Below are 27,499 nucleotides of genomic sequence, written 5' to 3'. Positions count from 1 at the left end.
AGGTGTAGAGGATGCCCCCTGTCTATGGTGATGATAGAACCACCTCTCCTCTAGGTGTAGAGGATGCCCCCTGTCTATGGTGATGGTAGAACCTCCTCTCCTCTAGGTGTAGAGGATGTCCCCTGTCCATGGTGATGGTAGAACCACCTCTCCTATAGGTGTAGAGGATGCCCCCTGTCTATGGTGATGATAGAACCACCTCTCCTCTAGGTGTAGAGGATGCCCCCTGTCTATGGTGATGATAGAACCACCTCTCCTCTAGGTGTAGAGGACGCCCCATGTCTATGGTGATGGTAGAACCACCTCTCCTCTAGGTGTAGAGGATGCCCCTGTCTATGGTGATGGTAGAACCATCTCTCCTCTAGGTGCAGAGGATGCCCCTGTCTATGGTGATGGTAGAACCACCTCTCCTCTAGGTGTAGAGGATGTCCCCTGTCTATGGTGATGGTAGAACCACCTCTCCTCTAGGTGTAGAGGATGCCCCTGTCTATGGTGATGGTAGAACCACCTCTCCTCTAGGTGTAGAGGATGTCCCCTGTCTATGGTGATGGTAGAACCTCCTCTCCTCTAGGTGTAGAGGATGCCCCTGTCTATGGTGATGGTAGAACCTCCTCTCCTCTAGGTGTAGAGGATGCCCCTGTCTATGGTGATGATAGAACCTCCTCTCCTCTAGGTGTAGAGGATGACCCCTGTCTATGGTAATGGTAGAACCGCCTCTCCTCTAGGTGTAGAGGATGCCCCCTGTCTATGGTGATGATAGAACCACCTCTCCTCTAGGTGTAGAGGATGCCCCCTGTCTATGGTGATGATGGAACCGCCTCTCCTCTAGGTGTAGAGGATGCCCCCTGTCTATGGTGATGATAGAACCACCTCTCCTCTAGGTGTAGAGGATGCCCCTGTCTATGGTGATGATAGAACCTCCTCTCCTCTAACTGTAAAGGATGCCCCCTGTCTATGGTGATGATTGAACCTCCTCTCCTCTAGGTGTAGAGGATGACCCCTGTCCATGGTGATGGTAGAACCTCCTCTCCTCTAGGTGTAGAGGATGCCCCTGTCTATGGCGATGCTAGAACCACCTCTCCTCTAGGTGTAGAGGATGCCTCCTATCTATGGTGATGGTAGAACCTCCTCTCCTCTAGGTGTAGAGGATGCCCCCTGTCTATAGTGATGATAGAACCACCTCTCCTCTAGTTGTAGAGGATGCCCCTGTCTATGATGATGGTAGAACCACCTCTCCTCTAGGTGTAGAGGATGCCCCTGTCTATGGTGATGGTAGAACCTCCTCTCCTCTAGGTGTAGAGGATGCCCCCTGTCTATGGTGATGGTAGAACAGCCTCTCCTCTAGGTGTAGAGGATGCCCCTGTCTATGGTAATAGTAGAACCGCCTCTCCTCTAGGTGTAGAGGATGCCCCCTGTCTATGGTGATGGTAGAAGCGCCTGTCCTCTAGGTGTAGAGGATGCTCCATGTCTATGGTGATGGTAGAACCTGCTCTCCTCTAGGTGTAGAGGATGCCCCTGTCTATGGTGATGGTAGAACCACCTCTCCTCCAGGTGTAGAGGATGCGCCTGTCTATGATGATTGTAGAACCACCTCTCCTCTAAGTGTAGAGGATGCCTCCTGTCTATGTTGATGGCAGAACCTCCTCTCCCCTAGGTGTAGAGGATGCCACTGTCTATGGTGATGGTAGAACAACCTCTGCTCTAGGTGTAGAGGATGCCCCTGTCTATGATGATGGTAGAACCACCTCTCCTCTAGGTGTAGAGGATGCCCCTGTCTATGATGATGGTAGAACCACCTCTCCTCTAGGTGTAGAGGATGCCCCTGTCTATGGTGATGGTAGAACCTCCTCTCCTCTAGGTGTAGAGGATGCCCCCTGTCTATAGTGATGATAGAACCACCTCTCCTCTAGGTGTAGAGGATGCCCCTGTCTATGATGATGGTAGAACCGCCTCTCCTCTAGGTGTAGAGGATGCCCCTGTCTATTGTGATGGTAGAACCTCCTCTCTTCTAGGTGTAGAGGATGCCCCCTGTCTATAGTGATGATAGAACCACCTCTCCTCTAGGTGTAGAGGATGCCCCTGTCTATGATGATGGTAGAACCACCTCTCCTCTAGATGTAGAGGATGCCCCTTTCTATGGTGATGGTAGAACCTCCTCTCCCCTAGGTGTAGAGATTGCCCCCTTGTCTATGGCATGGTAGAACTGACTTTGATCTAGGTGTAGAGCATGCCCCTATCTATGGTGATGGTAGAAGCGCCTCTCCTCTAGGTGTAGAGGATGCCCCTGTCTATGGTGATGCTAGAACCACCTCTCCTCTAGGTGTAGAGGATGCCTCCTGTCTATGGTGATGGTAGAACCTCCTCTAGGTGTAGAGGATGCCCCTGTCTATGATGATGGTAGAACCACCTCTCCTCTAGGTGTAGAGGATGCCCCTGTCTATGGTGATGGTAGAACCTCCTCTCCTCTAGGTGTAGAGGACGCCCCCTGTCTATGGTGATGGTAGAAAAGCCTCTCCTCTAGGTGTAGAGGATGCTCCATGTCTATGGTGATGGTAGAACCTCCTCTCCTCTAGGTGTAGAGGATGCCCCTGTCTATGATGATTGTAGAACCACCTCTCCTCTAAGTGTAGAGGATGCCTCCTGTCTATGTTGATGGCAGAACCTCCTCTCCCCTAGGTGTAGAGGATGCCTGTCTATGGTGATGGTAGAACCACCTCTGCTCTAGGTGTAGAGGATGCCCCTGTATATGATGATGGTAGAACCACCTCTCCTCTAGGTGTAGAGGATGCCCCTGTCTATGGTGATGGTAGAACCTCCTCTCCTCTAGGTGTAGAGGATGCCCTCTGTCTATAGTGATGATAGAACCACCTCTCCTCTAGGTGTAGAGGATGCCCCTGTCTATGATGATGGTAGAACCACCTCTCCTCTAGGTGTAGAGGATGCCCCTGTCTATGGTGATAGTAGAACATCCTCTCCTCTAGGTGTAGAGGATGCCCCCTGTCTATGGTGATGGTAGAACAGCCTCTCCTCTAGGTGTAGAGGATGCCCCCTGTCTATGGTGATGCTAGAACCACCTCTCGTCTAGGTGTAGAGGATGCTCCATGTCTATGGTGATGGTAGAACCTCCTCTCCTCTAGGTGTAGAGGATGCCCCTGTCTATGGTGATGGTAGAACCACCTCTCCTCCAGGTGTAGAGGATGGCTCCTGTCTATGGGGATGGTAGTACCACCTCTCCTCCAGGTGTAGAGGATGCCCCCTGTCTATGATGATTGTAGAACCACCTTTCCTCTAGGTGTAGAGGATGCCTCCTGTCTATGGTGATGGCAGAACCTCCTCTCCCCTAGGTGTAGAGTATGCCCCTGTCTATGGTGATGCTAGAACCACCTCTCCTCTAGGCTTAGAGGAAGCCTCCTGGTCACAAGCGTAGTTATAAAAAATATTTTTGGAGACCCATTTAGGAAGTTATACATTGTAATGAAGCCACCCCTTTGTCATCTTTTTTCCTAAGATGAATATGAACTACACTGGTGTCTAAAACTGTACACAATATTCCATATGTGGTCTGACCAGCGATTTGTATAAGGGCAAAATTATGTCTTTATCGTGATAATCTATTAATCTTGATACAATGCAGGTCAAGTAATATTCATATATATATATATATATATATATATATATATATACCGTATATATACAGTAAACACCGTCATGTAAAAAGGTAGAATCTGTATTCTGCCAACCATAAAAGTGATTGAAACATTGTACATATCCCGAATTGTTGTCAATATAAACAACAGCTCTGTATAAAGAACTATGGAAAAGTTAGGTTTTAGTCTAGTTTTAGGAGAGTGAAACAGACACAAGAAAAGGAATGTTGATGGAAGGTCGTCTCCCAATAGATCGAAACTTAAGGATGGCTACCGTCCGTTATTTAAAGCTGAAAAATCTACGCCATTATTCTACTATTAATAATCAAAGATTCTTAACTAAACCTGCCTAAGACAACTGTGAACTTTCAGGCAATTAAAAATTTTTTTTTTTTAAATGTTAACATTTCTTTGAAGTGAAACACAAAATTGTTGAGGATATTTATCATAGGATTTTATTGACATTTTTGCATAAAAAAGCCAAAAATATGTGTTTTTGTGATTTTTTTTTTTTGGTGTCAAAAAATTGCATGGGCCTTTCCCTGCCACTCTAAAATACTGGGTTAAACATACTTAAAAAGCCAAATTTATGACTTGTGATTTTTTTAAAATTTGCAAAACAATCGCATAGACATTTGAATCCTCTCCTGGTGTATGTTAACCACTTAAAGACACAACCTTTTTTCAATTTTGCATTTTAATTTCTTACTTCCCACTTTCAAAAATCCAAAACTTTTTGATTTTTTTCCTTGGACAGAGCTGTATTGCATCTCGTTTTCTGCATAACAAATTTTACTTCCTAGTGATGGTATTTAATATTCCATGCCATGTCCTGGGAAGCTGGAAAAAAAATTCCAAATGCAGTAAAATTGACAAAAAACATATTTGCACCATTTTCTTTTGAGTCCCGTTTATTCCTTTCAATGTGTGCTCCAAATGATACATCCTCTTTATTCTTTGGGTTAGTAAAATCTTGGAGATACCAAATTTGTATAAGTTTTATTATGTTTTAGTAGATATACAAAATGTATTAATTTGTACAAAAAAAAAATCTTCATTTTGTCATATTCTGAGGCCAATAACATTTTCATACTTCAGTGTAGGGACCTGTGAAAGGTGTAATTTTTTTTTGGAATGAGAATACATTTTTATTGCTCATTTTGGGGACTCGACAACCTTTTAAAAGTTTTTTTTTTTAAAAAGTCGCTAAATTTCTAAAAAACGGCGACTCAGATATTTGGGCTCTATTTTCCTCTACTCACAATCTTGAATAACTGTTTTATATTTTAAAAGATCAGCCATTTTGGGATATGACAATACCTAATACGTTAATGATTTTATATGTTTATTTTTATATCAGGTGTAAGGAAAGAGAGAGGGGTGATTCGAGCTTTTAGGTATTTATTAAAATCTTTTTTTTTTACACTTTTACTGTATTTTTCTCCAGTAACTATTGCAGCAAATACCCAATGTGTATGAAGATGGCTCAGCCCGTAAGCCCTTTGCATACACCAGCTGCCGTACCATGATGTATCGCTATGTCCTGGTGTGGCAAGGATTTAAAAAGCCAAAGACACTTTAATAGATCTGCCAGTGGAGTAGTAGGTAGTTAGTCACAGAAATAACTCAAGGAGCCTACCTAATGATAAATAACCCTCCAGTATCATTATGATCATTCTGATCTAAAGAATAAAGGTGAGTAGCACAACACAGAGAGTAAGCCATAAAAACAGAGCCTGTAAGAAAATGGAGCTTTTTTTTGCACATTCCAGAATTTTCAATTTTTTTCCAGCTTTCCAATACATTATCACCAATATAATATACAGAGCCGCCACTAGGAAGTTTGTGGCCCCTAGCTGGCAAATTTTGTTGGCCCCCTCCCCCACAGAATGATAATCTGGCTCTGTGAGCAGAGCGAGTTACCTGCACCTGGGAAGGGAGGAGGGTGTTCTCTGATGTGGGGACCCTTTTCCTCCTCAGAGCCCCATGAACAAAGTCACACTAAATCCCCTCCGATGGCGGCCCTGATAATATAGTGCAGTGGTGGCGAACCTATGGCACGGGTGCCAGAGGTGGCACTCAGAGCCCTTTCTGTGGACACTCAGGCCATCACTGCAGGACAGAGTTCACCAAACACTAAATCTTCCTGAAGTCCCAGGCAACTAAAGAGATGCTGCTCTCAGCGCTATTTTAAAGTGACACTTCATTGGCTGTTTGTAACTGCAGGAAAAATGAAAAGGTGTTGTCAGAACTGCATTATCTTTGGAGGTCTTCCTGCTGGACCCACCATTTTTCCAGTACTGAGAGACCCTGGAGAGAAGCCATCTGCCCTCTTTCTATCAACTGTATTGGTAGCCTTAGGCGGCCGATATAATTGAAAGATGTGGAAGAACACGAAGCAATAAGTTACTGCTTAAAATGCCACGTTGGCACTTCATGGTAAATAAGTAGATTTTGGTTGTAGTTTGGGCACTCGGTCTCTAAAAGATTCACCATCACTGATATAGTGTGACTAGGTAGTACCATTTGTCCGACAGAAAGCGAGCCCACATGTGGCTTTGTAAATGAAATACATAAAAACTTATGGCTTTTAAATGGTGGAGGAGTAGAAAGCTGAAACAGAAAAGGGCTGCTGTGTTCTGTAATTACTGTAAATCTAATTGTTTGGATACAGAATTAATCTCTGTAGCCTCCTAAACGGTTATGTACACTAGGAGCTGGCCCTAAGAGAAGAGCAGCTCTGCAGCACAAATTGCTGGAATGCTGTACAGACTGAGAACCAAGGACGTTTTGTAATTTTGACAGAGCAAAAAAAGGGAATAAGTGAGAAAACTATAATTCTAACAAAACTCCTATGCCTAAGGATATCAATCTCCAAACCTCCAAACCACATATGTTCTGCCTGAAAAGAAAATGTGGTTACTCAATGGTTGAGGTTTTCACATTTGTGCAACTTGTTATTATATATCCTGCAAACTACTTTTGACCAAAATTCAGAAAGATTAAAGGCATTACAACCATGTTACATTTAAACAGATTACACAGGGATTCATTTTAGTCCTCAACAATAAAAATAATAATAATCTTTATATAGCGCTATCATATTCTGTAGCGTTTTACAAATCATAGGGGACATATACAAATATGAAATTACATTACAGACAGTCCCCTACTTAAGTACACCCGACTTACAAACAACCCATAGTTACAGACAAACCCCTCTGACTTCTGGTGAAGCTTTCTGAATGCTTTACTATAATCCCATACTGCAATAATCAGCTGTAAAGTATCTGTAATGAAGATTTATAGATAATCCTTGGTCCCATTACGTTTAAACTCCAATTGTCACTGGGGCCAAAATTTTTTTTTGTCTGGATCTACAATTATAAAATATACAGTTTCGACTTGCATACAAATTCAACTTAAGAACAAACCTCCGGACCCTATCTTGTATGTACTTATCCTGCCTGTACAAAGAACAAACAGTCATATGGAACAATAGGAGTGAGGGCCCTGCTCACAAGAGTTTACAGTCTATGAGGATGAGGAGGTGACACAAGAGGTTGTAGAATGGTCCAGGCATTCTTTATAAGGGAACAATATCAAATAATTTAATAAATAATCTAATAGGAGATAAGACATAGGATGGATTAGTAAAGGGGGAGTTAACGTTTCATGCAGTTAGTGACTGTAATAGGCTTGCCTAAAGAGATGGGTTTTAAGAGCACGTTTGAAGCTTTGAAGGATGGGTATTAGTCCGGGGAAGGGCCTTCCAGAGAATTGGAGCGACTCGGGAGAAGTCCTGGAGACGTGCATGAGAGGTGCGAATTAAGGTAGAGATTAATCTAATCACTGGCAGATCGAAGAGCAGGAGAAGGGCAATAGACTGAGATGAGAGAAGAGAGATAGGGAGGTGCAGCATTATTCAGAGCTCTATGAGGGTTATTAAAGTGAATACGGAAGGAGACAGGCAGCCAGTACAGTGATTGGCACAAACTTGAGGCATCCGTATAACGTTTGGTCTGAAAGATGAGCCTGGCTGCTGCATTAAAAAAAGATTGTAGAGGAGAGAGTTTAGCGAGTGGAAGACCAATTAGAAGGGAGTTACAGTAGTCTAGTTGAGAGTGAATAAGCGCAACAATTAGCATTTTAGAAGATTCAATTGTCGGAAACAGTTGGATTCTGGAGATGTTTCTGAGATGCATCTGGCAAGAGATTGAATATATGTTGAACATGGTTCTGCAAAAGAGCGGTAGACACCTAGTGGAGTCTAGGTCAGGGTGAGAAGCACAGATTCAAGGTCGGGTTGAGCTGGTATCATCATAGAAGGTCGAAAGACCCGAGGGATTCCAGAGATGTGTAGGCAAATGCAAACAAAATGGTTGGCTTGGAGCAAAATGGAAGAAGGAAGTTGCCCACCGAGCTCAGGGTGTTAAGAACAGATTCAAGGACAGGTTAAACTTGGGTCATCATAGTAGGTCAAAAGACCCTGGGGATGCCAGAGATGTTTAGGAAAATGCAAGCAGAATGGTTGGCTTCGAGCCATCGAAGGTTTGTGTGCAGGCACTGACCACCATTGTTACAGATGTTTTATGGTTTTCCAGTTTTAATACACATAAGTGCTACATCCTCAGTTCTTGATTTTTGCCATGAAACTAAAAAAAATAAGTTAATAATCCTATGTGCGAACATTCTCAAAGAGCTTGTATGGAGACCAAAATTCTGAAAAAACTACTTATATAGGCTGGCCATAAAAGCTGATGGGGGTAGAGAAGGCAACCACTAGGCTGATCACAAATTCTATTATGTGGGAACATGTGTTACTAATAAAATTGATAAGGGTAAGCCACAATTGCCTGAGACTGGATAATATGAACATAATCCAACGTATGACAACATTGTGGTCTATGATTCCTACGTTGCGTTAAGTGGACCATTGTACGACAACAGGAACCATAAGTATTGCCGTGATCTTTCATTCATTTACTATGAAACCACATAAATTAATAAAGGTCCAAAGTTCCTCTTTATTGACTTAGTGCAGTGATGGACCACAGTGACAGCTCCTGTAATCTAGATGCTGAATAAAAATATTCTACTAACAAGTGAATGGTTGAAATACTAATCTAAAATTGCTCTTAGCCACAGTCCTTACATTTTTCCTGCTAAAATAAGCAAGGGATTCCTGGCTTATCTTAGATTACCAGATATGGGTTTTATTTCACTGTGGTAGGGTTGGAGCAGATAAAAGTGTTGAAAAGACAAATATTTCTTCATGTTTTGTTATTTTTTTACAATGAGTTAAAGTGTGAGTAGTGATGAAGGTATGAAGGTTAGATTCTACAACATATGTGTGAATATGTGTAAAGGACTAGTAAAGGCGACGTTTGATTTTGCCTGATCCTTCTCTCTGCTATGCTAATGTCTTACTACTGTACTTATTACTAGTATCATTAACATTTGCCATTCTGTCCCCACGGATGCAATTTTGATAGGTAATCTCTAAAATTTGGATTTGAAGCCATGAAGTCTGAGGTCAGCTAGTCTAAAAGTGGTCATATATTAAAGCTTTACTTCAAATCTGTATTTTTAGATCCTCAAATAAAATATTATTCATTAAACCTTCTACTTTAAATATTTTAGCATCTTTATTTTGATTTAGTTTAGATATTTTTCAAATAAATTAACAGCACATTGTATATTGGATGTTACAGAGCTTTATGTACTATTTATATTTATGTAAGTGGACCCAAATATAAGCCCAGGCACCTAATTTTACCACAAAAAAACTAGGAAAACTTATTGACTCGCGTATAAGCCTCCCCTCACTAATGAAATGCCCAGCAGCCTCCCCACACTAATGAAATGCCCAGCAGCCGCCCCCACTAATGAAAGGCCCAGCAGCCTCCCCTCACTAATGAAATGCTAAGTGACCTTCCCCAGTTATTAAATGACCAGCAGCCTCCTCCAGTAATTAAATGGCCAGTGTCCTCCCCAGTAATGAAATGCCTAGAGACCTCCCTGGTAATGAAATACACAGCAGCCTCTCCCCAGTAATGAAATGCCTCATGACCTCCCTGGTAAAGAAATGCACAGCAACCTCCCCTCAGTAATGTAATGCCAGAAGCCTCTCCCAGCAATGAAATTCCCAGTGACCTCCCCCCAGTAATGTAATGCCCAGCAGCTTCCCCCCCAGTAATGAAATACCCAACAACCTCCCCAGTAATTAAATGCCCTGCAGTCTCCTCCCAGCAATGAAATGCCAAGCAGCTTCCCCAGTAATGAAATGCCCAGTAGCCTCCCTCCGTAAGGTAATGCCAAGCGGCCTCCCCCAGTAATGAAGTCCCAAGTAGCTTCCCCCAGTAATGAAATCCCCTTCCTTCAAAAAAATTAACTCTGTACTTAACTCAAGCACTCCTCGCAGCTACTCTTCTCTCTTGGGATCTCTGTGTAGCAGCACAGGTAGAGCAAATGGACCCGTCATCAGTGTATGTGCAGGCAGAGTAAATGGATCCCTCTCTATCCACAATACCTGTTACACAGGAAGCCGAGAGGGAAGAGCAGCTGTATGGAGTGCCAGAGGTAAGTACTAAGTTTTTTTATATTTATTTTTGGTATAAGCCAAGTGGGTTTTTTTCAGCACAAAAACTGTGCTGAAAAACTTGGTTAATACTCGAGTATATATAGTTATTATACATGTTGTGTTTTTAATAAACAGACGACGGAATAAAACATTGCCTACTGAATCTTAGCCAGTTGTGCTGCAGACCTCATTATTATTACTTTAATTCATTATCAAAAGGTTGCTATTACAATGTTAGAGAGGAGCTGCAGCCAGGTCCCCAGTCACTGTTTCTATGAGACTGCTTAGACACATACATTACATACAAACATTAACAGTATAATGCAGAGAATACAATTCCCTGTAGACACAAATGTATGGGTTTTATTATTTGATTATGGTATTGAATTTTTTTAGTATTTTAGGATTGTTCTGTCTTTTTTTTTTAAAGTGTAGCTGTAAAGTTTATAAAGCTGAAAACTGTAGCTGCAATAGCTGAAATGTAAAATTTTTCTATATATTACTTTATTGCAGCTGCTTCACTGTCTCCCCCCCCCCCCATCCCCCACATTTCGGGAAGACAGGACAGTGATGGCATCAACTGAACAGCCTTGCAGCCACATCCATCATACCCGGTAGTGTGCACAGTAGTCATGCCTGTATCTGGATACCTCTTTCTGTGTAACAGAGCATAGGTGTATATTTGTGTGTGTGTAATCTATATGTATTGGTTACTGTGACTGTAATGCATGTTATGGTAGTATGGATGGGAGGATGTAAAACTGACATTGAATTTATCTGTCAGGTTAGGGTCACATCTATGTTGTACAGCTGTGATGCTGAGGAGAGGCTTCAGTCTGAGATTCTATGTTCTGATTGTCTGGACTGCTTGTGTATGAGAGGAGAGTTCAACATATTGGGAAGTGAGGGAAGCTGCTCTGGCCTCAGTTCTTTTAGCTGATGTCACATCCTGGAAGTGCCTGCCCACTTCAGGAAAAGCTGTAGAAGTTCTACAACTATGGCTGATAGATGTGTCAGGCTGAATCTCTGGTTAGGAAGAAGCCAGTAACATGATATAGGTATCACTGGAATTGGCTCTCTCTAGCTGTGCTGAAAAAAAGTTATGTCCAGGTACCTTTGGCATTACGCTTTAACTCAACATGGGGAAATAATTTGGTTGCTTTGCACATACTCTAAGGGCATATACATTAAGTTGGGAATCCTATCAATATCAACAATCTTATGTACGGTATATGGTAGGCACTTGAAGGTCACCAAAAAAAGTAAATATAGCTAATTTTCATTAGGAGAGGTCTTTTAACATTCCAGTGCCTGTAAATTCTACGGGGCCTATGAGTATTCCAATCATGCAAAAAAAAAAAAAAATAGCTTTAAGCAATGCCCCTAAACACCCTTCATTCCTTAGCTCCTTCCATTCCAACCTCTCATCTGATTGGTTTCTACATCATGCATAAAAACATTTTTATAGGGTTTTCTTTTCAACAGATTTCCCCTAAATGACAAAATTATTTAACATCCTAAATGTTTCTTGCATTTTGTTTGAATTCTGCTCCATGTGTGGGAAGCAGCTGAAAGTTTTTGTTTATTACACCATTTGCTGTTTTTTGTACTATTGACTACAAAAACCACAACTAACCTGTTCCATGTCTCCCTGGCAGCAGATCTGTGAATTGACTTGAGAAAAGTGGAATGTTCTCGACCATGACAATAAAACTGCGGGATGGTTGGAATATATGTTAGTGTGTTAAAAAGACAAACATGTTTTCATTTGGGCTCTTTGTATGTTTTTTATGCTAATAATAATGATGTTTGTCATGAAGCTGGATAGATGCGTGAATGTCTTTTTAGAAGAGTGTAAAACAGATTACCAAGAGGGTTTTAACGTGTAATCCAGGACACTGCTGGGGTCAGATTGCTTCCTAGCTCTGGACAAATTCTGCCAAACTATTACTACAAAGCCGCAGAACTGTCAGTTAATGATACACATGTGGTGGGTCAGCATAGCACCTTGTGTCTTCTTTTACTGCAGCTCTTTAATTGGTGCTAAATAACAGACTATATACCATATATACTCAAGTATAAGCCGACCTGAATATAAGCCAAGGCTTATTACTACAAAGACTGGGAAAACGTATTGACTCGAGTATAAGCCTAGGGTGGTAAATGCATTGATCACAGCCTCCCCCCAGTATATAGCTGGCCAGCCCACTGCCTCTCAGTATACAACCAGCCCCTACCCCCAGTATATAGCTTTTCAGCCCCTTGCCCCCAGTATATAACCAGACAGCATTTCCCCAGTATATAGCCGAGATTATAGCGAGCCCCCTGCCACTGCATATAGCTAGCCCCTGTATATAACCAGCCCCCTGCCCCATTATATAGCCAGTCCCCTACCCCATTATATAGCCAGCCCCTGCCCCATTATATAGGCAGACCCCTGCCGCATAATGTAGCCAGCCCCCTTCCCCTTTATATAGCCAGCCCCCTGCCCCTTTATATAGCCAGCCCCCTGCCCCATTATCTAGCCAGCCCCCTGTCCCATTATATAGCCAGCCCCCTGCCACAGTATATAGCCAGCCCCCTGCCACAGTATATAGCCAGCCCCCTGCCCCATTATATAGCCAGTCCCCTGCCCATTATATAGCAAGCCCCCTGCCCCAGTATAAAACCAGCCCCTCCCCCAGGACAAAACCAGCCCCCTGCCCCATTATATAGCCAGCCCGCCTTTAACCAGTCCCAGTTTGCCCAATTCATAAAAAAAGAAAATCAAAACTCACTTTTATGACGCCCGCCCGCAGGTTTTCTCTGTGATCCATCCGGCACCAACAGGTCCGTGTCATGGTTCAGTGCACAAGCTGTGATATTACAAGCTGTGACACCGGCCGTCCCAGCCATAATATTGTGTGTGGCGGCTGCTGGGACACACAATATGATGCAGGATAATAACAGGATGGCATTTGATCCTTGTGGCTTATTGAAGTTTGCATTTAGTTTTAGACTTCTCTAGTGCTGCCACCATATTCCAGTGCTATCTCCTTGTTTTAGTCCTGTGGCCATCTTCTTCTTACCGGTCCATTTCTAATGACTATGTGCAGTATCTATTCTTGGTGTCCATGTTTCTGGTCTGTAACTATGTCTACATTCCGGTGCCATGCTCCACATCGCTGAAATGCGACCCGGTTCTAATATCTTGTCAGATACTACTTGTCCAGTCATAGAGGCCATTGTCATGGACTTCCTAAATGAAGTTGGTTGGCTTTTCGACAAAGATCGCATCATGTGCCAGTACTTGATGTTCCCCCTTCCCTGCAGGTGGTACCGGATATACTAAGAGGCTCCACTTGAAATAGAAGCAAGCTATAGCTAATGAGGTGGTAAAGAGGAGGAGGAAAAGTCATAATTCCTGGTCTTGCACCAGGAATTGTGACTTTTTTAAAGTATTGTATGCAAGTATAATCCTTGGTAAACCCCCTTTCCCCATGGTTTACTTGAGCTAAGCAAATGTACAGGGACTTGACAATATTTTAGTGGCACATGTGTATATGATTGATTATTATGTTATAACAATTAAAGGGGTGCAGTAGTAATATGTAATCTCATTTCTTAGTGGATTTAACTTTTGTATATGCCAGGCAGAACTTGTTTCTACTCTGCTCCTTCATGGCAGATCATATATGGATTACAGACTGACATGGGAGTTTACCATCAAAGAACAATCTACTTTGTAAAAGACTGAATGTTTTCTGTATTATAAGCTGGCATGGGAACAGTAAACTGTACACCATATAAGCCAGGTTCTCACTTACACTTATGCTGGGCATTCCATAGATAATCCAAGTATGAAATGGCCTAGAGAGAAGTTCTTTGTAGACTATACTAAAACTTAAGCGCACAAGATAATGTATCTATGTATATACCAGAAGAGTGAATAGATGGACATTCTTTAAACATTTGGCAACAGAATACAGACATTTTTCTTCATAAAGAAAGTGAAGGAATACACACACTATTTTATTTCTAAAATGTAGAAGGTGTTTCCCAGGACTTTGAAATTGTTCTCTTAGACCATTAGTGAAGAGTTGGGGAGTACCTCTTGGTACCCCCACAGGGACCACATTATTTCAGTGTCCCCTTAATTGTTGTTCAACCACAGCACTATATCTATATGTAGTGGTCATTCGTGGTATTGCAGCTCATTACTGTTTAGTTCTGTTCAAGTGACTCGGAAGAATCTCAATAAAAATTTCAGACATAACAGAATATGGAAACCTGTGCTTTATAAAATGTAAAGGGGTCTTAAGCTCACAGAAGGACAACCAACTTCAGAGTACAGAGAGTCAGACTAACCACTGCTATTGATAGCTTTTCTTAAGGAATGGGCCATTTTACATTAAAACGCAGTAGGAATACCCCTTGTTATGTGACTGCATAGTTGCTGTCCAGATCTTTTAAAGTGAAGAGAGTGGGGCACATTACATACCCGGCCGCTGAAGTTCACCGAAAGTGAATTGTCCAACGATAATGCACCTTGTGGCGATTCACTAAGATCGTGCGTCCGATATCCTGCATGTGTCGCTTCCCCGCTCAGGTCCGACAGAGTTCACCATCTTTTTAGTAGTGCATGTAAGTGCTTGGGCTTGTGACACAATTTGAAAGTTTAATCCCGCGCTCAGTCCGGACTGTCTGCCGGTACGCCACCTAAATTGTGTTGCATGGAACCCAGTGCTGATGCGCCAAAAAAGGATCGCGTGCGCCAAAATCTCAGCACAGACACTTGTTAAATACCTGTGCAAGCCTGGTAATCCCCGAAAAAGGTGCACAGTCTGATGTAATGATGGGTCAGTGTTATCTATATAGAGGTCATTGTACAGGGAGGGGGAGGAGATAAGCTGTGACATCATGTATTGTCAGTAGTGATGTAATGATGGGTCAGTGTTATCTATATAGAGGTCATTGTACAGAGAGGGGGAGGAGATAAGCTGTGACATCATCTATTGTCAGTAGTGATGTAATGATGGGTCAGTGTTATCTATATAGAGGTCATTGTACAGGGAGGAGGAGATAAGCTGTGACATCATCTATTGTCAGTAGTGATGTAATGATGGGTCAGTGTTATCTATATAGAGGTCATTGTACAGGGAGGGGGAGGAGATAAGCTGTGACATCATCTATTATCAGTAGTGATGTAATGATGGGTCAGTGTTATCTATATAGAGGTCATTGTACAGGGGGGAGGAGATAAGATGTGACATCATCTATTGTCAGTAGTGATGTAATTATGGGTCAGTGTTATCTATATAGAGGTCATTGTACAGGGAGGAGGAGGAGATAAGCTGTGACATCATCTATTGTTAGTAGTGATGTAATGATGGGTCAGTGTTATCTATATAGAGATCATTGTACAGGGAGGGGGAGGAGATAAGCTGTGACATCATCTATTGTTAGTAGTGATGCAATGATGGGTCAGTGTTATCTATATAGAGGTCATTGTACAGGGAGGGGGAGGAGATAAGCTGTGGCATCATCTATTGTTAGTAGTGATGTAATGATGGGTCAGTGTTATCTATATAGAGATCATTGTACAGGGAGGGGGAGGAGATAAGCTGTGACATAATCTATTGTTAGTAGTGATGTAATGATGGGTCAGTGTTATCTATATAGAGATCATTGTACAGGGAGGGGGAGGAGATAAGCTGTGACATAATCTATTGTTAGTAGTGATGTAATGATGGTCAGTGGTGTTATCTTTAATGAGGTCATTGTTTCCCCCGACATTCTCACTACACAAAGTGTTGCAGAACTTTGTTCAAGTTACTGGGGTGCTGGGAAATCAATAATTGACATGAATGATAACCTTGTCACATACAATAATACAATCTTGTGGGATCCATGGGAAAAGGAGGGGGATGGCTGACATCTCTGGGGCTGATAATGGGCTAGGCTTTCAAAAAGTAACATGGCTGATTCTAAATCCTCTATACATTGAAAGTTTCCCTAGTTCATCATTGAACTGTGTTCCAAATAGCTCCAAATATTATTATACAAAATTTGCATTGGGGAGTCGAAAAGAAGCTTTGGAGGTGTCCAAGACCAAAATATAAGCAGTCAACATCCTCAAAGCAATATGTAAGTGAGCATGTCGGAAGAATGTGAAATAAAAGTGCAGGAACAAAACAAAATACTGACAACTAATATGAGAAGAATTATTCATATTTAACACATGGTCAACTTCTTGTCACTAGGGATGTGATCACCGTCTAAGTCCCTGAGACTAGAATCTGAAAGTTAGGTGCAGTTTGTGCCTGGGTACCAAACCCATGATTGGTGCAGGTGGCTTTTCCGGTGGCTTTTCAAGAGTTAACAGTTTTATGTGGGGTTTTTTTTCAGGGGTGGGGTGGTGTTTGACAGTACTGGGCAAGTTTCGGGGCCCACTTAAAGCTGTACTTATGAACCCATGGAGGTGAGGGGGCTTTATCTAATGAATCCATAAGGGGTGAAGGAGGTTTTATATAAAATAACCATGAGGGGGCTGTTTGGGATGATAAACTAGGGAATATTTTAGGGAGCAGGAGACTGTTTTAGTTTCGGAATTGTTAATGCCGCCACGTGAGTTCACTGCAAAGGGGCCCACTGAGGCTCTATTGCCTAGGTGCCTACTGTAACCTAGAGCCAACCATGGGGGGCAGGGTAGGAGTTTTGGCACTGAACCGAACACCAAAATTCTGGCTGAAGTCTGTTTGGATCAGCCCATCACTACTTGGGACCTCAAAGGATGATTATACCCAACCAGCTAACCAATCACCCCACATGTATAGGCACAGCATTTTGTTGGGCACATTGGGGCAGATTTACTTACCTCGCCCATTCACGATCCAGCGGCGCGTTCTCTGCTCTGGATTCGGGTCCGGCTGGGATTCATGAAGGTAGTTCTCAACGCGCCGGAATGCACCACCTCGGACCAGGTGAAGGTAAGCGCTTCGCAAGCGACACTTTTTCGGTTTTTAAATGCGGCGGGTTTTCGTTCGGCCACGCCCCCCGATTTCCGTCGCGCCACAATCCGATCGCGTGCGCCACAATCCCGGGGCAATTCAGGTACAATCGGCGCAAATCGGAAATATTCGGGTAACACGTCGGAAAAACGCGAATCGGGCCCTTAGTAAATGACCCCCATTGTGTTTAAGATACATCTTTCCTTTTTCACAGAGATCTGTCATTTTGTAAGCAATTTATGTTTATGCAAATGAGCTTCTCTTTGAATTATGGTCAGGAAATAGCTGTGGTTAAACCGATTTTCTTTGTTCTACATTGCTACCCAGCACTCTTCTATTGGAGAGGTCAAAGTGCAGAAAAAAAGAAAACGGGTGCACCATCAGGTATGGACCCGCCCCAAGTGCACTGAGAATCTCATATGCATAAAGATAAAAAATGGATCTTGTTCTAGGTTAGATGAGTTGTTTAGAGCAGCAGATACTTTGCTTTGAGGTTCCACCAGTGTGAATCCAGTGCTGACAGTATGCGGGCTCTGAGTAATACATTTTGTGTTTGAGATTTAAGGACACTTCAACAAATTTGTCCAACACATGACAACTCTTGATACTCAAATCCGTCATCCATGTAACTAATTATAAAGTTCCTCACTAATTCCCTGAACATTCCTGACTCCCACAAGCAATTATATCTGGAAGGGGTGTGACATGAAAATTTTAGATCATGATTCGGGAAAGGACGGCATTTGAGCAGGGTCACATTGTTTCTGCTTTATTTTAAACTGAACATTTCGGGTGTGTTTCCTAATTCCAATATATGCCACGTCAATGCATACCAGCCTGTGGGTGGGTACACGGCAAGTGTTGATGAAGTCCCATGGGTGGAGCCTGCACACATTTAGTTCTGTACAGGCAGAGACCATTACATTATGGAGCATACTGTCTATCTGTAGTCACAATATCTATACTTAATTCTTAAGCAAATAATATAATACCTTGTTATCTTCACAAAAACTTCCACTTTGTCCTAGATTTCTCCTTGTTTGACTTGGCTGTGAAGAGCTAATATTTACTGTTACATATCGCAACGGAACTGAATAAACAGGATTAGTTTTTCTTTCTAACAAAAGGAATGTCAAAGAATTTTTTCTCCCCTATTAAAATACTTACAGCTTAAACACATGAACCAAGTTTCTTGTCCAAGTGCCATCTGTTTTTGGCTCATGGAACCCATACAAATAAAGAGGGGTATTCACAATAGGTTAAAATGTTGTGTAAATACCTATTTGTTACCTTGCCGATTTAGTTGTGCCCTCCATTGGAATTTTCTGTTCTCGTTATAAGTGCATATGACAGGTGACCAAATGTAGCTCCATAATCAAAGCCATGAAGTAGCTTTCATGTTACATGGCCATTGATTGGTTGCATTATGGGGGAATTACTCAAAATACACATCTCTTAATAGCTTGTGGGTCCCACATAGTTGTAGAACAAGTTCTTTAAAGGGGTTTTCCCGTGAAGCAAAGTCGGGCCCTATCCACAGGATAGGGCCTAACTTGCTTATCAGTGGGGGTCTCAGTGCTGAGACCCCGGCCGATCACGAGAACGAGGGATATGTCAGACCCCTTGACACTCCTCAGACTAATGGAGCAGCCGGCCACACATGACAGTTCTGCTCCATTAACTTCTATGAAACTGACGGAGATCGGTGAGCGCAGTGCTCAGCAACTTCAGTCAGCTCCATAGAGATTAATGGAGCAGAACGGTCATACATTCAGTCCCCTCGTTCTTGCAATCGGCGGAGGTTCTCAGCACTGAGATCCACACTCATCAGCAAGTTAGGCCCTATCCCATGATTAAGGCCTAACTTTGCTTCGTGGGAAAACCCCTTTAAGAGTTATGGTGACCCGCACCCTCCCTGAAAGCGTTAAACTGTCCCCCACAGAATGCCAATACAACTTACCCTATGATACAGCATGTAGGAAGACCCCATAACTTTGCTTAGAGTCCAACAGATGCCAAGATGAAAAGAGTAATCTTCTTATATTTGTTATCCATGTCTTCCTTCTAAAATCAACTTCTATAATTATGCTAATGAGCCAGAAGGCCCCTGGGAGGTGTTACCGGAGCCCATTCGTGCTGTAGCTTCACAAGCTGTTACACTGTCCAGAAGCACAACTCATCCTCCCCCTGCTGCCTGGCAGTTCCCCCATCCCTCCGGATGTTGTTATCTCACTGTGCTACTGCACAGGCTATTAGATGGTCTCACCCACGCCAATCTCATTCAGCACTTCCCCCTACCTGCTGTGATCTCCCACAGTTGGGAGTGCTCCTGCACAGTGTAAAAGTCTATAAAGCTACAGCACAGATGGGCTCCGGTAACCCCCCCACCCCGGAGCATTTTTCTGGCTAATTAACATAATTATAAAAGTTGAATTTAGAAGGAAGGAGGCCTTGGATAACTAATGTAAGAAGATTAAGTCACAGTGCCTGGAAATATGAGTACGTGTTCCTTGTTTATCATGATGGATTTTGATGGTAGATTTCCATTAAAGGGCACCTACCACCACAAATCTACCTATAAATGTAGATCGGGTGGTAGGTGGATCAATGGGACGTGAGGATAGCCCTTTTAAGGGCTAATCCTCACGTCCCCGCAATTTTTTGGTAACTTTTATCTAACGTTTATGCTAATTTTATTATGCGGCTACTGGGGCGTGGAGTATCCGCATCTGAGGTTACACGAGGCGGCTACTCCACGCCCCGGTAGCCTCTTTTCTCCTCCTACTTACCATCTTCGGCGCGCAGCTGCTCGTAGCTGCGCACCCTCGTCCGACGATCCTGCAGTCTGCGCATGCGCAGAACAGCAGGCCTGCGCCTGCGCGGTCACTGCTCCAAAGCCGGGGCTGCACAGGCGCGGGCCTGCTGTTCTTTATAGGTAGATTTGTGGTGGTAGGTTCCATTTAAGATATTTCCTGGCGTTTCAGAAAGGGGGCCTCCTGGAGGACAACCCCTTTTAAAGTGGACAATCCCTTTAACAGGCCATGCACCTCACTAAACTAAACTAAACTTTCTAATATATAGACTGTTTTTGTTGCTTCAGTTTCTGAGCATTATAAGCAATGAAAGCTGAGCTTTGATTTCCTCCCACAGCAACGGAATGAACGCAGCATGGACATGTGTGAATAACGCTTTAGTCACAATATGGGCAGAAGTCTCTGAACGATCCACTTCTAGTTTCTTTTACAGTCTCCATCTGTGCTTATCCCAGGGCTTATTAGATCCTTAGTTAAGCACAGCAGCTGCGACACACAACAATACTTCATTGATGTGGCCACTCATTTTCCTTTTCCGAAAATACTTCTCTTGCACTTCAAAAATATGTCCTAAATATGTCTTAGTTGTGCCCAGCAAAAAGCAATGAGCATAGGGTGGATTCATGTCATATCTCTATGCCCACTGGGGCACACAGTTACTTACCAGGTAATATCAATTTAAATGGGTTGCCATGGATCAGATTTATTTTTAAATGTATGGGCCCAGAGTGGTGGTTCCTTGTTATTTTCACATCAATTGGGGCCCAAAATAAAAATAAAATGAAATCACGGAAAACCCCTTTAGGGTGTTGAGTAAGTGAATTGGGTCGCATTATAGAACTGTCGGGTAACTTATGTTGATCCGTCATGATAAGTGCATACCTCAAAGTGATGTTCCCTAGGACTGCTGCCGACTCCGATCCCCTGGTGGGACGACGGTACATTCAGCGAAATAATAAAATGGACCTTGGTGGTGCCGCCCGTTCTCCAAGCTCTGAATAGTACAGGCGGTCCCCTATATAAGAACACTTACATACGACCCCTAGTTACAAACGGACCTCTGGATGTTGGTGAGTTACTGTACTTTAGCCTTAGACTACAATAATCAGCTGTAACAGTTATCACAGGTGTCTGTAATGAAGCTTTATTGTTAATCCTGGTTCTTATGACAATCCAACATTTTTAAAATCCAATTGTCACAGAGACCAAAAGCATTTTGGCTGGGGTTACAATTATAAAATATACAGTTCCGACTTACATACAAATTCAACTTAAGAACAAACCTGCAGACCCTATCTTGTATGTAACCTGGGGACTGCCTGTAATAAGAGGAAGGGGTAAGTCCCCAAATTGAAGGGTTTTAGTAGTAAATGTAAACTTTTAACCAATTCATACCCACCTCGATTTCTGTTCCCCAGAGGTCAATTTTTCTTCTTCTCCTTCACATTATAGCACTGGTTTATTTATATGATTAGAGATGCCTAATTAACCTTCTAAGGCTCCCAGGCCAGGTTTCACCCTTTGGCACTACTTTAACCCCTTCCTGCAGATAGATGTGCTATTACGTCCAGCTTCTGGCACCGACTCACAAACGGAACCATATTTCACAGCTGGCAGCGCAGTCTATGATTATGAGTGTTAACCCCTTACACTTCACCGCTCAGTGTAAGGGTCTTCCCCTAGGGATTGGATCCCCAGTGCGGCTTAATGGGGCATCCAATCCTCTTCAGGGCAGCCTCAAGGTCTGACTGTAAACTCTCTGCACATGCGCCTGCAGACAGTTTACACTGCTCTACAATAAATTATATTACAATGCAAAACTATAATAATATTAAATGTTTAGCAGCAAGATATTTTGCAGCGCTTTATAGATCATACAAACAAAATAAGACGCTAAAGAGCAATAACATTGTTATACAGAACAATGAGAATGAGGGCCCTGATTACAATCTGTTGCTGAGCACGGTGCTTTGGTATCGCTGGCACTCTTATAGGCAGCAATTATGAACGCCTGAGATACTGAGTGTTGTGTTTGTCAATTTCTGCAACTCCCTTAGGCCACATTCACACTACCATAAGCTTACGGCCGTACCTACGTCCTCCATAGATGGCAATGGTCCCAAGGGGCGACACTTGCGTGCCGTGCTGCTTCGTAAACAGGAAAAAGATAGGACTTGTTGTATCTTTCCACATGTTACTGCCTGTATGCCCTGCATTTCTATGGAGAGGGGTCACTCATCCTCCTCTCCACGGCACCAAACGTATGCACGCCTGGCCATAGCCGTGAGGGCATACGTTAGTGTGAATACAGCCTTACTATTGAATGGAGCGGCAGGACACATACGCAACCTGCAGCTCCATCTATTAGTTAGAACTTCAGATGAGCAGCACCCTCCGGCCAATCAGGATTGCCTGTTTGGTGGTCAATTGGTTTGGGTCAGCCGACTGAACCCGACAATTGCATACACTAATTTCTAGTTAGAGTCCGTTCTCTGGATTTCTGGGGGTCCCCCCAATCAGACCCTCACTAATCAGCTTGTTATTCTCTATCCTGTGGATAGGGGATAGCTTGCAAACTTGGTGCATGGGGTGTTGCCATGGCCTAATACAGCAAGCCTCCCTGGATCAGGATATAGCCGTGTACATGGACCCTAGAAGATCACACCTTAGAGGAATTATCATAGTAGCTGTTATGTTTATAGCAGGAGCCTCTGAGCTGTTGATGACGTATATGTGCGCGGGATACACACACTGCAGAGCTCGCAGCAGAGAGATAACGTGACAGGGAAGCTGCGCAGACTTTACAAGGTGACGTCACTCCAGGTGAGTGTCTCATCGGCCGCGCTCAGCCCCAGCAGCGTCACCTGAGCGCCTGCGGTGACGTCACACGCGCCAGGCGACCGCTTCTCGCGAGAGCTGGGCGCCCAGTGACAGCTGACACTTCCGGGAAGATGGCGGCCTGGAGAACGGGATTCCCTGGATTGGCTCGAAAATTGGTGGCCCTTGGGGGCCCTGGGGTACGGATAACGCCGAGAGTGACTCGTGCGGCTGGAGTGGCGCTAGCCGGGGCTGGGGCGGTGTATACAGGGCTGCTTCTAGCACAGAAGAGCGGATACCGGAGCCCGGGAGTGCTGCGGGTGTGTGCACAGGTAAGGTGCGGTTTCTGTGCGGCTTTTCTGTTACTCGTGTGCATTGCTGGGATAAACGTGTCCATGTTGGGCTCATCTTCTGTGGAAGAACTACAAGTTAACGCAGGCCCTGTCATCTGCTCTGCCTGGTGGTGCCACTTACATGAGGTTATCCTGGTGCAGCCATTTGTCACTGTTCTGAGGAATTTTGGCTGAAAATTAAAGTAACTTTCCATAAAGTTTATGTCTACCGCTGTAGTGTGCTCCTATGCGTCTCCATGGTTACTGACTCCAAACAAGCCTGGTATTGGCTCATTCTGCAGCCCTCCCAATGGTTATTGATCTGATACACAGCGAAGCTGAGCAGGTCACATGGCAGCGGTTCTATCCTGGTTATAGGATGTATTATACACATCATGTCTATAGGTTCTGCTTGCACACAAATGTGTGGCGTTCTTACTCTACAAGCATTTGACCTGTGGTTTGTTATTACAGTCAAACTAAAAGGAGGCGGAGGCATGATTTTTTTTTTTTTGCAGAAAACTATATAATGGTCCATACAGAATATATGGTGCAAAATTGTTCCAGGTAAAATTACGGTAAAAAACATGGGGGCACTGTCTATGCCTGGAGAAAACAAGGTTTTATCACCAGAGGAGATAAATGGGCAGCATGGTGGCTCAGTGGATAACACTACAGCCTTGCAGCATTCGGGTCCTGGGTTCAGGTTCCATCCAAGTCAACATCTGGAAAGAGTTTTTCTGTTTTCTCTGTGTTTGTGTGTATTTCCTTTGGTTTCCTCACCCCCCCCCCCTCCCCAAACATTAGATTGTGAACCCCATTGTGAGCACAATTTGGAAAGAAAGAGAGAAGTCCTCCAGCTCACCTAGATCCACTGTCATGTCATTTCATGTACGGATCCCCCCTGCTGCTGGGCAACCATTCCAACCAAAGTTTTGACGGAGCTCTTTTGCAAAATAAAACCGCCTTTATAAGTCAATTCATAGCATCCACAGGTAAAATACAGGTGTGATTTGGAAAGCTCTGTGTAGAGTTGCGGAATCTATTAGTGCTATATAAATAAAGGAATTATTTATTATTATAATAATAGGTGTCTAAATTTACATTACCCTGTCCAACCTAGGAGCCTGACTCATCTTTACCTTTATCTCTGAGCCTGGCTCATCTTTTTTAAAAGATGACTCTTCTCATTTACACATGATTTTTTTCTTATTGCTAAATGGGTGAAATTTCACATAAAAGAGGGGATTCTAGAAAGGAGACTTCATACCCTACTGGTTGGGGCTGTTAGTTTAATGGGGTATTACTGGTGACAGATTCAACTTCTACTGAGCAGTAATTTGAAGGGAGTCAGATGTTCTCTTCTGTCTCTTTTGTCAAGCTTTGACTTTAAATCACAGATCAAACATCAGCTGATGTTTTATCAGCCTTTACCTACCGAGATGTGATCATGGGAATGGTAGACCTTAACAGGTTGTGAGAAGAAGTCCAGGGACTCTTGAACATGGGAACAGTAAAATTACATACATTTCAGGTTGTTGGCAGCTCCTCACATTAGGGACGGCCTGTGATGTCTAAATCTAAAGCATCATTTAGATCAGTGATTTTCAACCAGTGTGCTGCGACACATGGTCAGGTGTGCCGCGGGGAAAGTTCCCCAAACTATGGTGCCCCCTGTGTTTTGTTTCCCGGCAATGCGCAGCAATGCGCAGTCACAGCTTCTTGTAATGTAGGAGACGTGTACAATAACACATGCGCAAGCTTTAAAACTCGAGTGACAAAATGACGTCACCGAGGCCGGCGCATCATCCTGAGAGCGGAGAGACTCCTGCATTTGCCCACCGCCAAGGTAATGCCCACCAATAATGCTGAGTATATGAACTGTTGGCAGAATACTCAGCATATGAGCTGGTACTTTTAGTACTCCAGCAGTATACTGCATATAACAATGAGAAATGTAAAATGAGAGATACTATAGTCATGAGGCTGGAGTACTAAAAGTACCAGCTCATATGCTGAGTATACGAGCCGGCACTTGTACTCTGGCCTCATGGCCATAGTACTTCTCATTGTAACCCTTTATTTTGCAGTATATGAGCCACATAATAATCAGCACCGTATACTAAAACCAGGGAGAAAGTGAGAACTGTTGGGGAAGAGCTTCGTGTGTCTTTCCACCATTCCTGCCAGGATATCCCTTTTGTGTTTATCGAAACAGGCCCAGGTTTCACACTGAGTGAGTAAAATAAATTTAGAATCTATATTATTAGCTATATGTATAATCTGACTGTTTTAGTGTCATTTTGTGCTATTTTGGTTGGTGGTGTGCCCCAGGATTTTCTAAGTATAAAAAGTGTGCCGAGGCTCAAAAAAAGTTGAAAATCACTGATCTAGATGGAAACCTTCTCTATAGGCTGATCATTTGTCATCTAATACATTTGTCATCTGCATATTTTCTGTAGTAATAATACGGGGCATAGGAAGCAACTAACTGGTTCACTGAATGGGGTTGAACTATAACCATGAAGTCACATAGATCTGCAGGGGAGCTGTATACATAGAACAACAGAATGTTGAGCAAAAAGTATGCAGACCCTTAAAAATAAGGATTTTTTCAAAGTAATCTTGGTGGGTATTGATCATGCCCGTATGATAAGGGCTACTCTCCCCCAAAGCCGTTGAGGCGGATACATCTAGATGCAAAGAGTGAAACTTGAGTGAGCGCCAGAGCTAGGAAAGTAAATTTTGGCATAAATTTTATGTGCTAAAGTTGAGGCACTTAAGAGTGGGAGGTCGTCACAATGATCATGATCCTCCATGTAAAGTACATGTATTTAATTCAGTTTTTCATGGCAAACACAAATCGAGTCATATATATTCATAATACCAGCCATATTTTGTGCTGTCAATGTAACAAATACTGGATGGGATAGCATTCTGTACAATAGTCACACCTAAGGCTGGTGCCACACGTAACGCTTTGTCTGTGTTTGAAAACGCAGACAAAGCCACACCCACCGGGCGGGTCGCGGCCCGATCGCATTGCCGTTTCTATGGAAACGCCTGCAATCGGGAATGAGCCGCCGCTGGTTTGCGTTAATTTAATGCAAAACACCGGCGGCTCGGTGGGTGCGGCTTTGTCTGCATTTGCGTTTTCAAACGCAGACAAAGCGCTACGTGTGGCATCACCCTAAAGAGACCCTTGTCTATCTTGACAACCGAGGTCCCTGACCCTGGACTCATGGCCACTGTGAATGCAGAGGTAGCCATGCAAGTGTAGTTCTTTCCATTCTCCTCTAGGGTGACTGGTAACCAAACAGGTAGGTTCAGCGATAATAGAAGTGAATGGCGACACCTGCGCCGTTGAAAGACTTCCATTGTTGACAAGCGGATATCCCGATTCTACTGAGTATTTCTGGCTTGCCTATCGGATATGTCATATAATGCATATTAGGGGGGTTTAGCCTTTGGTACTTGAACCTATCTGGAGAACTGAGTGTAGAGTAGAGTTTACTTGTCCTGCAACTGAGAAGAACGGAGAGCTGGCTCTATGTGAGATCTAAAAATCTGGATATATCACAGAGTAACCGTAATGGGCTTACCTTTTAAAGGGATTTTCTATCATACTGGGCTGCCATAGCCTCTTCAAAATGAAGCAGCACATTTTCCCTCCCCCTCATGATCCTTCCCTTCCTCCTTTCCGTATGTTTTATTTCCCTCCTTCAGCTGGTCCCTCGTGTTTATTATCGCGCCCATTTCATGGATATTTCAGAGCGTTAGTGCAGAGGATCAAACCTGCCGCGTCATAAACATAGAAGTAGCAGCTGCTGCAGTAATCCTGGCGCTACCAGCTTAATAAAGCGCGGGGCTCAATCTTTCCTGTTTTATACAGTTTGATACATGAGACGCTGCAGCGCAGGGATTTTGTAACTTTGTTTCATGTGGATGGAAACGTAAAGTATTTATGAGGAAAAAGCAAGACTTTTTTTTTTTTCTCTCTGTTTCAACATTTCCGCTCTCTTATTGTAAGGATGTTTTCGGTTTATCAACCCTTGATTACTTTTGTTATATCTTCACTTTATAATTCCCTGCAATGTGGTTTATTTCATGCTAAAATTCAGCCATTAAGGGGGCTGTCACACAGTGCGTTCTTGGTGCGCTTTTAAATGCACTGATAACGCATGCGTTTTTGCATGTTTACCTTGCGTTTGGCTGGTTCCAATCAGTTTCACAGCTGCTTACACTTCCAGAAATCAAGACAAACTGATTCAAACAAGCCAAAAAATGCATGCACTTCAGTGCGTTCAAAAACACACCA

The 27,499-nt window shown here is 43.2% G+C and overlaps 1 protein-coding gene and 1 long non-coding RNA gene across 3 annotated transcripts in view; one reads left to right on the top strand and one right to left on the bottom strand.

Moving 5' to 3' along the window:
• LOC140117504 (uncharacterized) overlaps positions 1-22,932 on the bottom strand; it is a 31,536-nt gene extending 8,604 nt beyond the window's left edge. The window contains exons 1-2 of the long non-coding RNA XR_011853030.1: positions 21,432-22,932; positions 20,915-21,026 (exon numbers count right to left, since the gene is read on the bottom strand). This is a non-coding gene — a long non-coding RNA (uncharacterized lncRNA). The remainder of the gene's footprint in view (positions 1-20,914; positions 21,027-21,431) is intronic.
• MICU2 (mitochondrial calcium uptake 2) overlaps positions 22,868-27,499 on the top strand; it is a 172,901-nt gene continuing 168,269 nt past the window's right edge. The window contains exon 1 of one of the 2 annotated variants that reach the window (XM_072134296.1): positions 22,868-23,181. In XM_072134296.1, the coding sequence (XP_071990397.1) occupies positions 22,984-23,181 (198 nt within the window). In that variant the 5' untranslated portion in view covers positions 22,868-22,983. The remainder of the gene's footprint in view (positions 23,182-27,499) is intronic. The other variant, XM_072134295.1, reaches the window with a different exon arrangement.

The sequence above is a fragment of the Engystomops pustulosus genome, chromosome 2 (assembly GCF_040894005.1).
Source record: "Engystomops pustulosus chromosome 2, aEngPut4.maternal, whole genome shotgun sequence".
Taxonomy (NCBI): Eukaryota; Metazoa; Chordata; class Amphibia; order Anura; family Leptodactylidae; genus Engystomops; species Engystomops pustulosus.
This window is presented reverse-complemented; position numbering and strand designations above follow the sequence as displayed.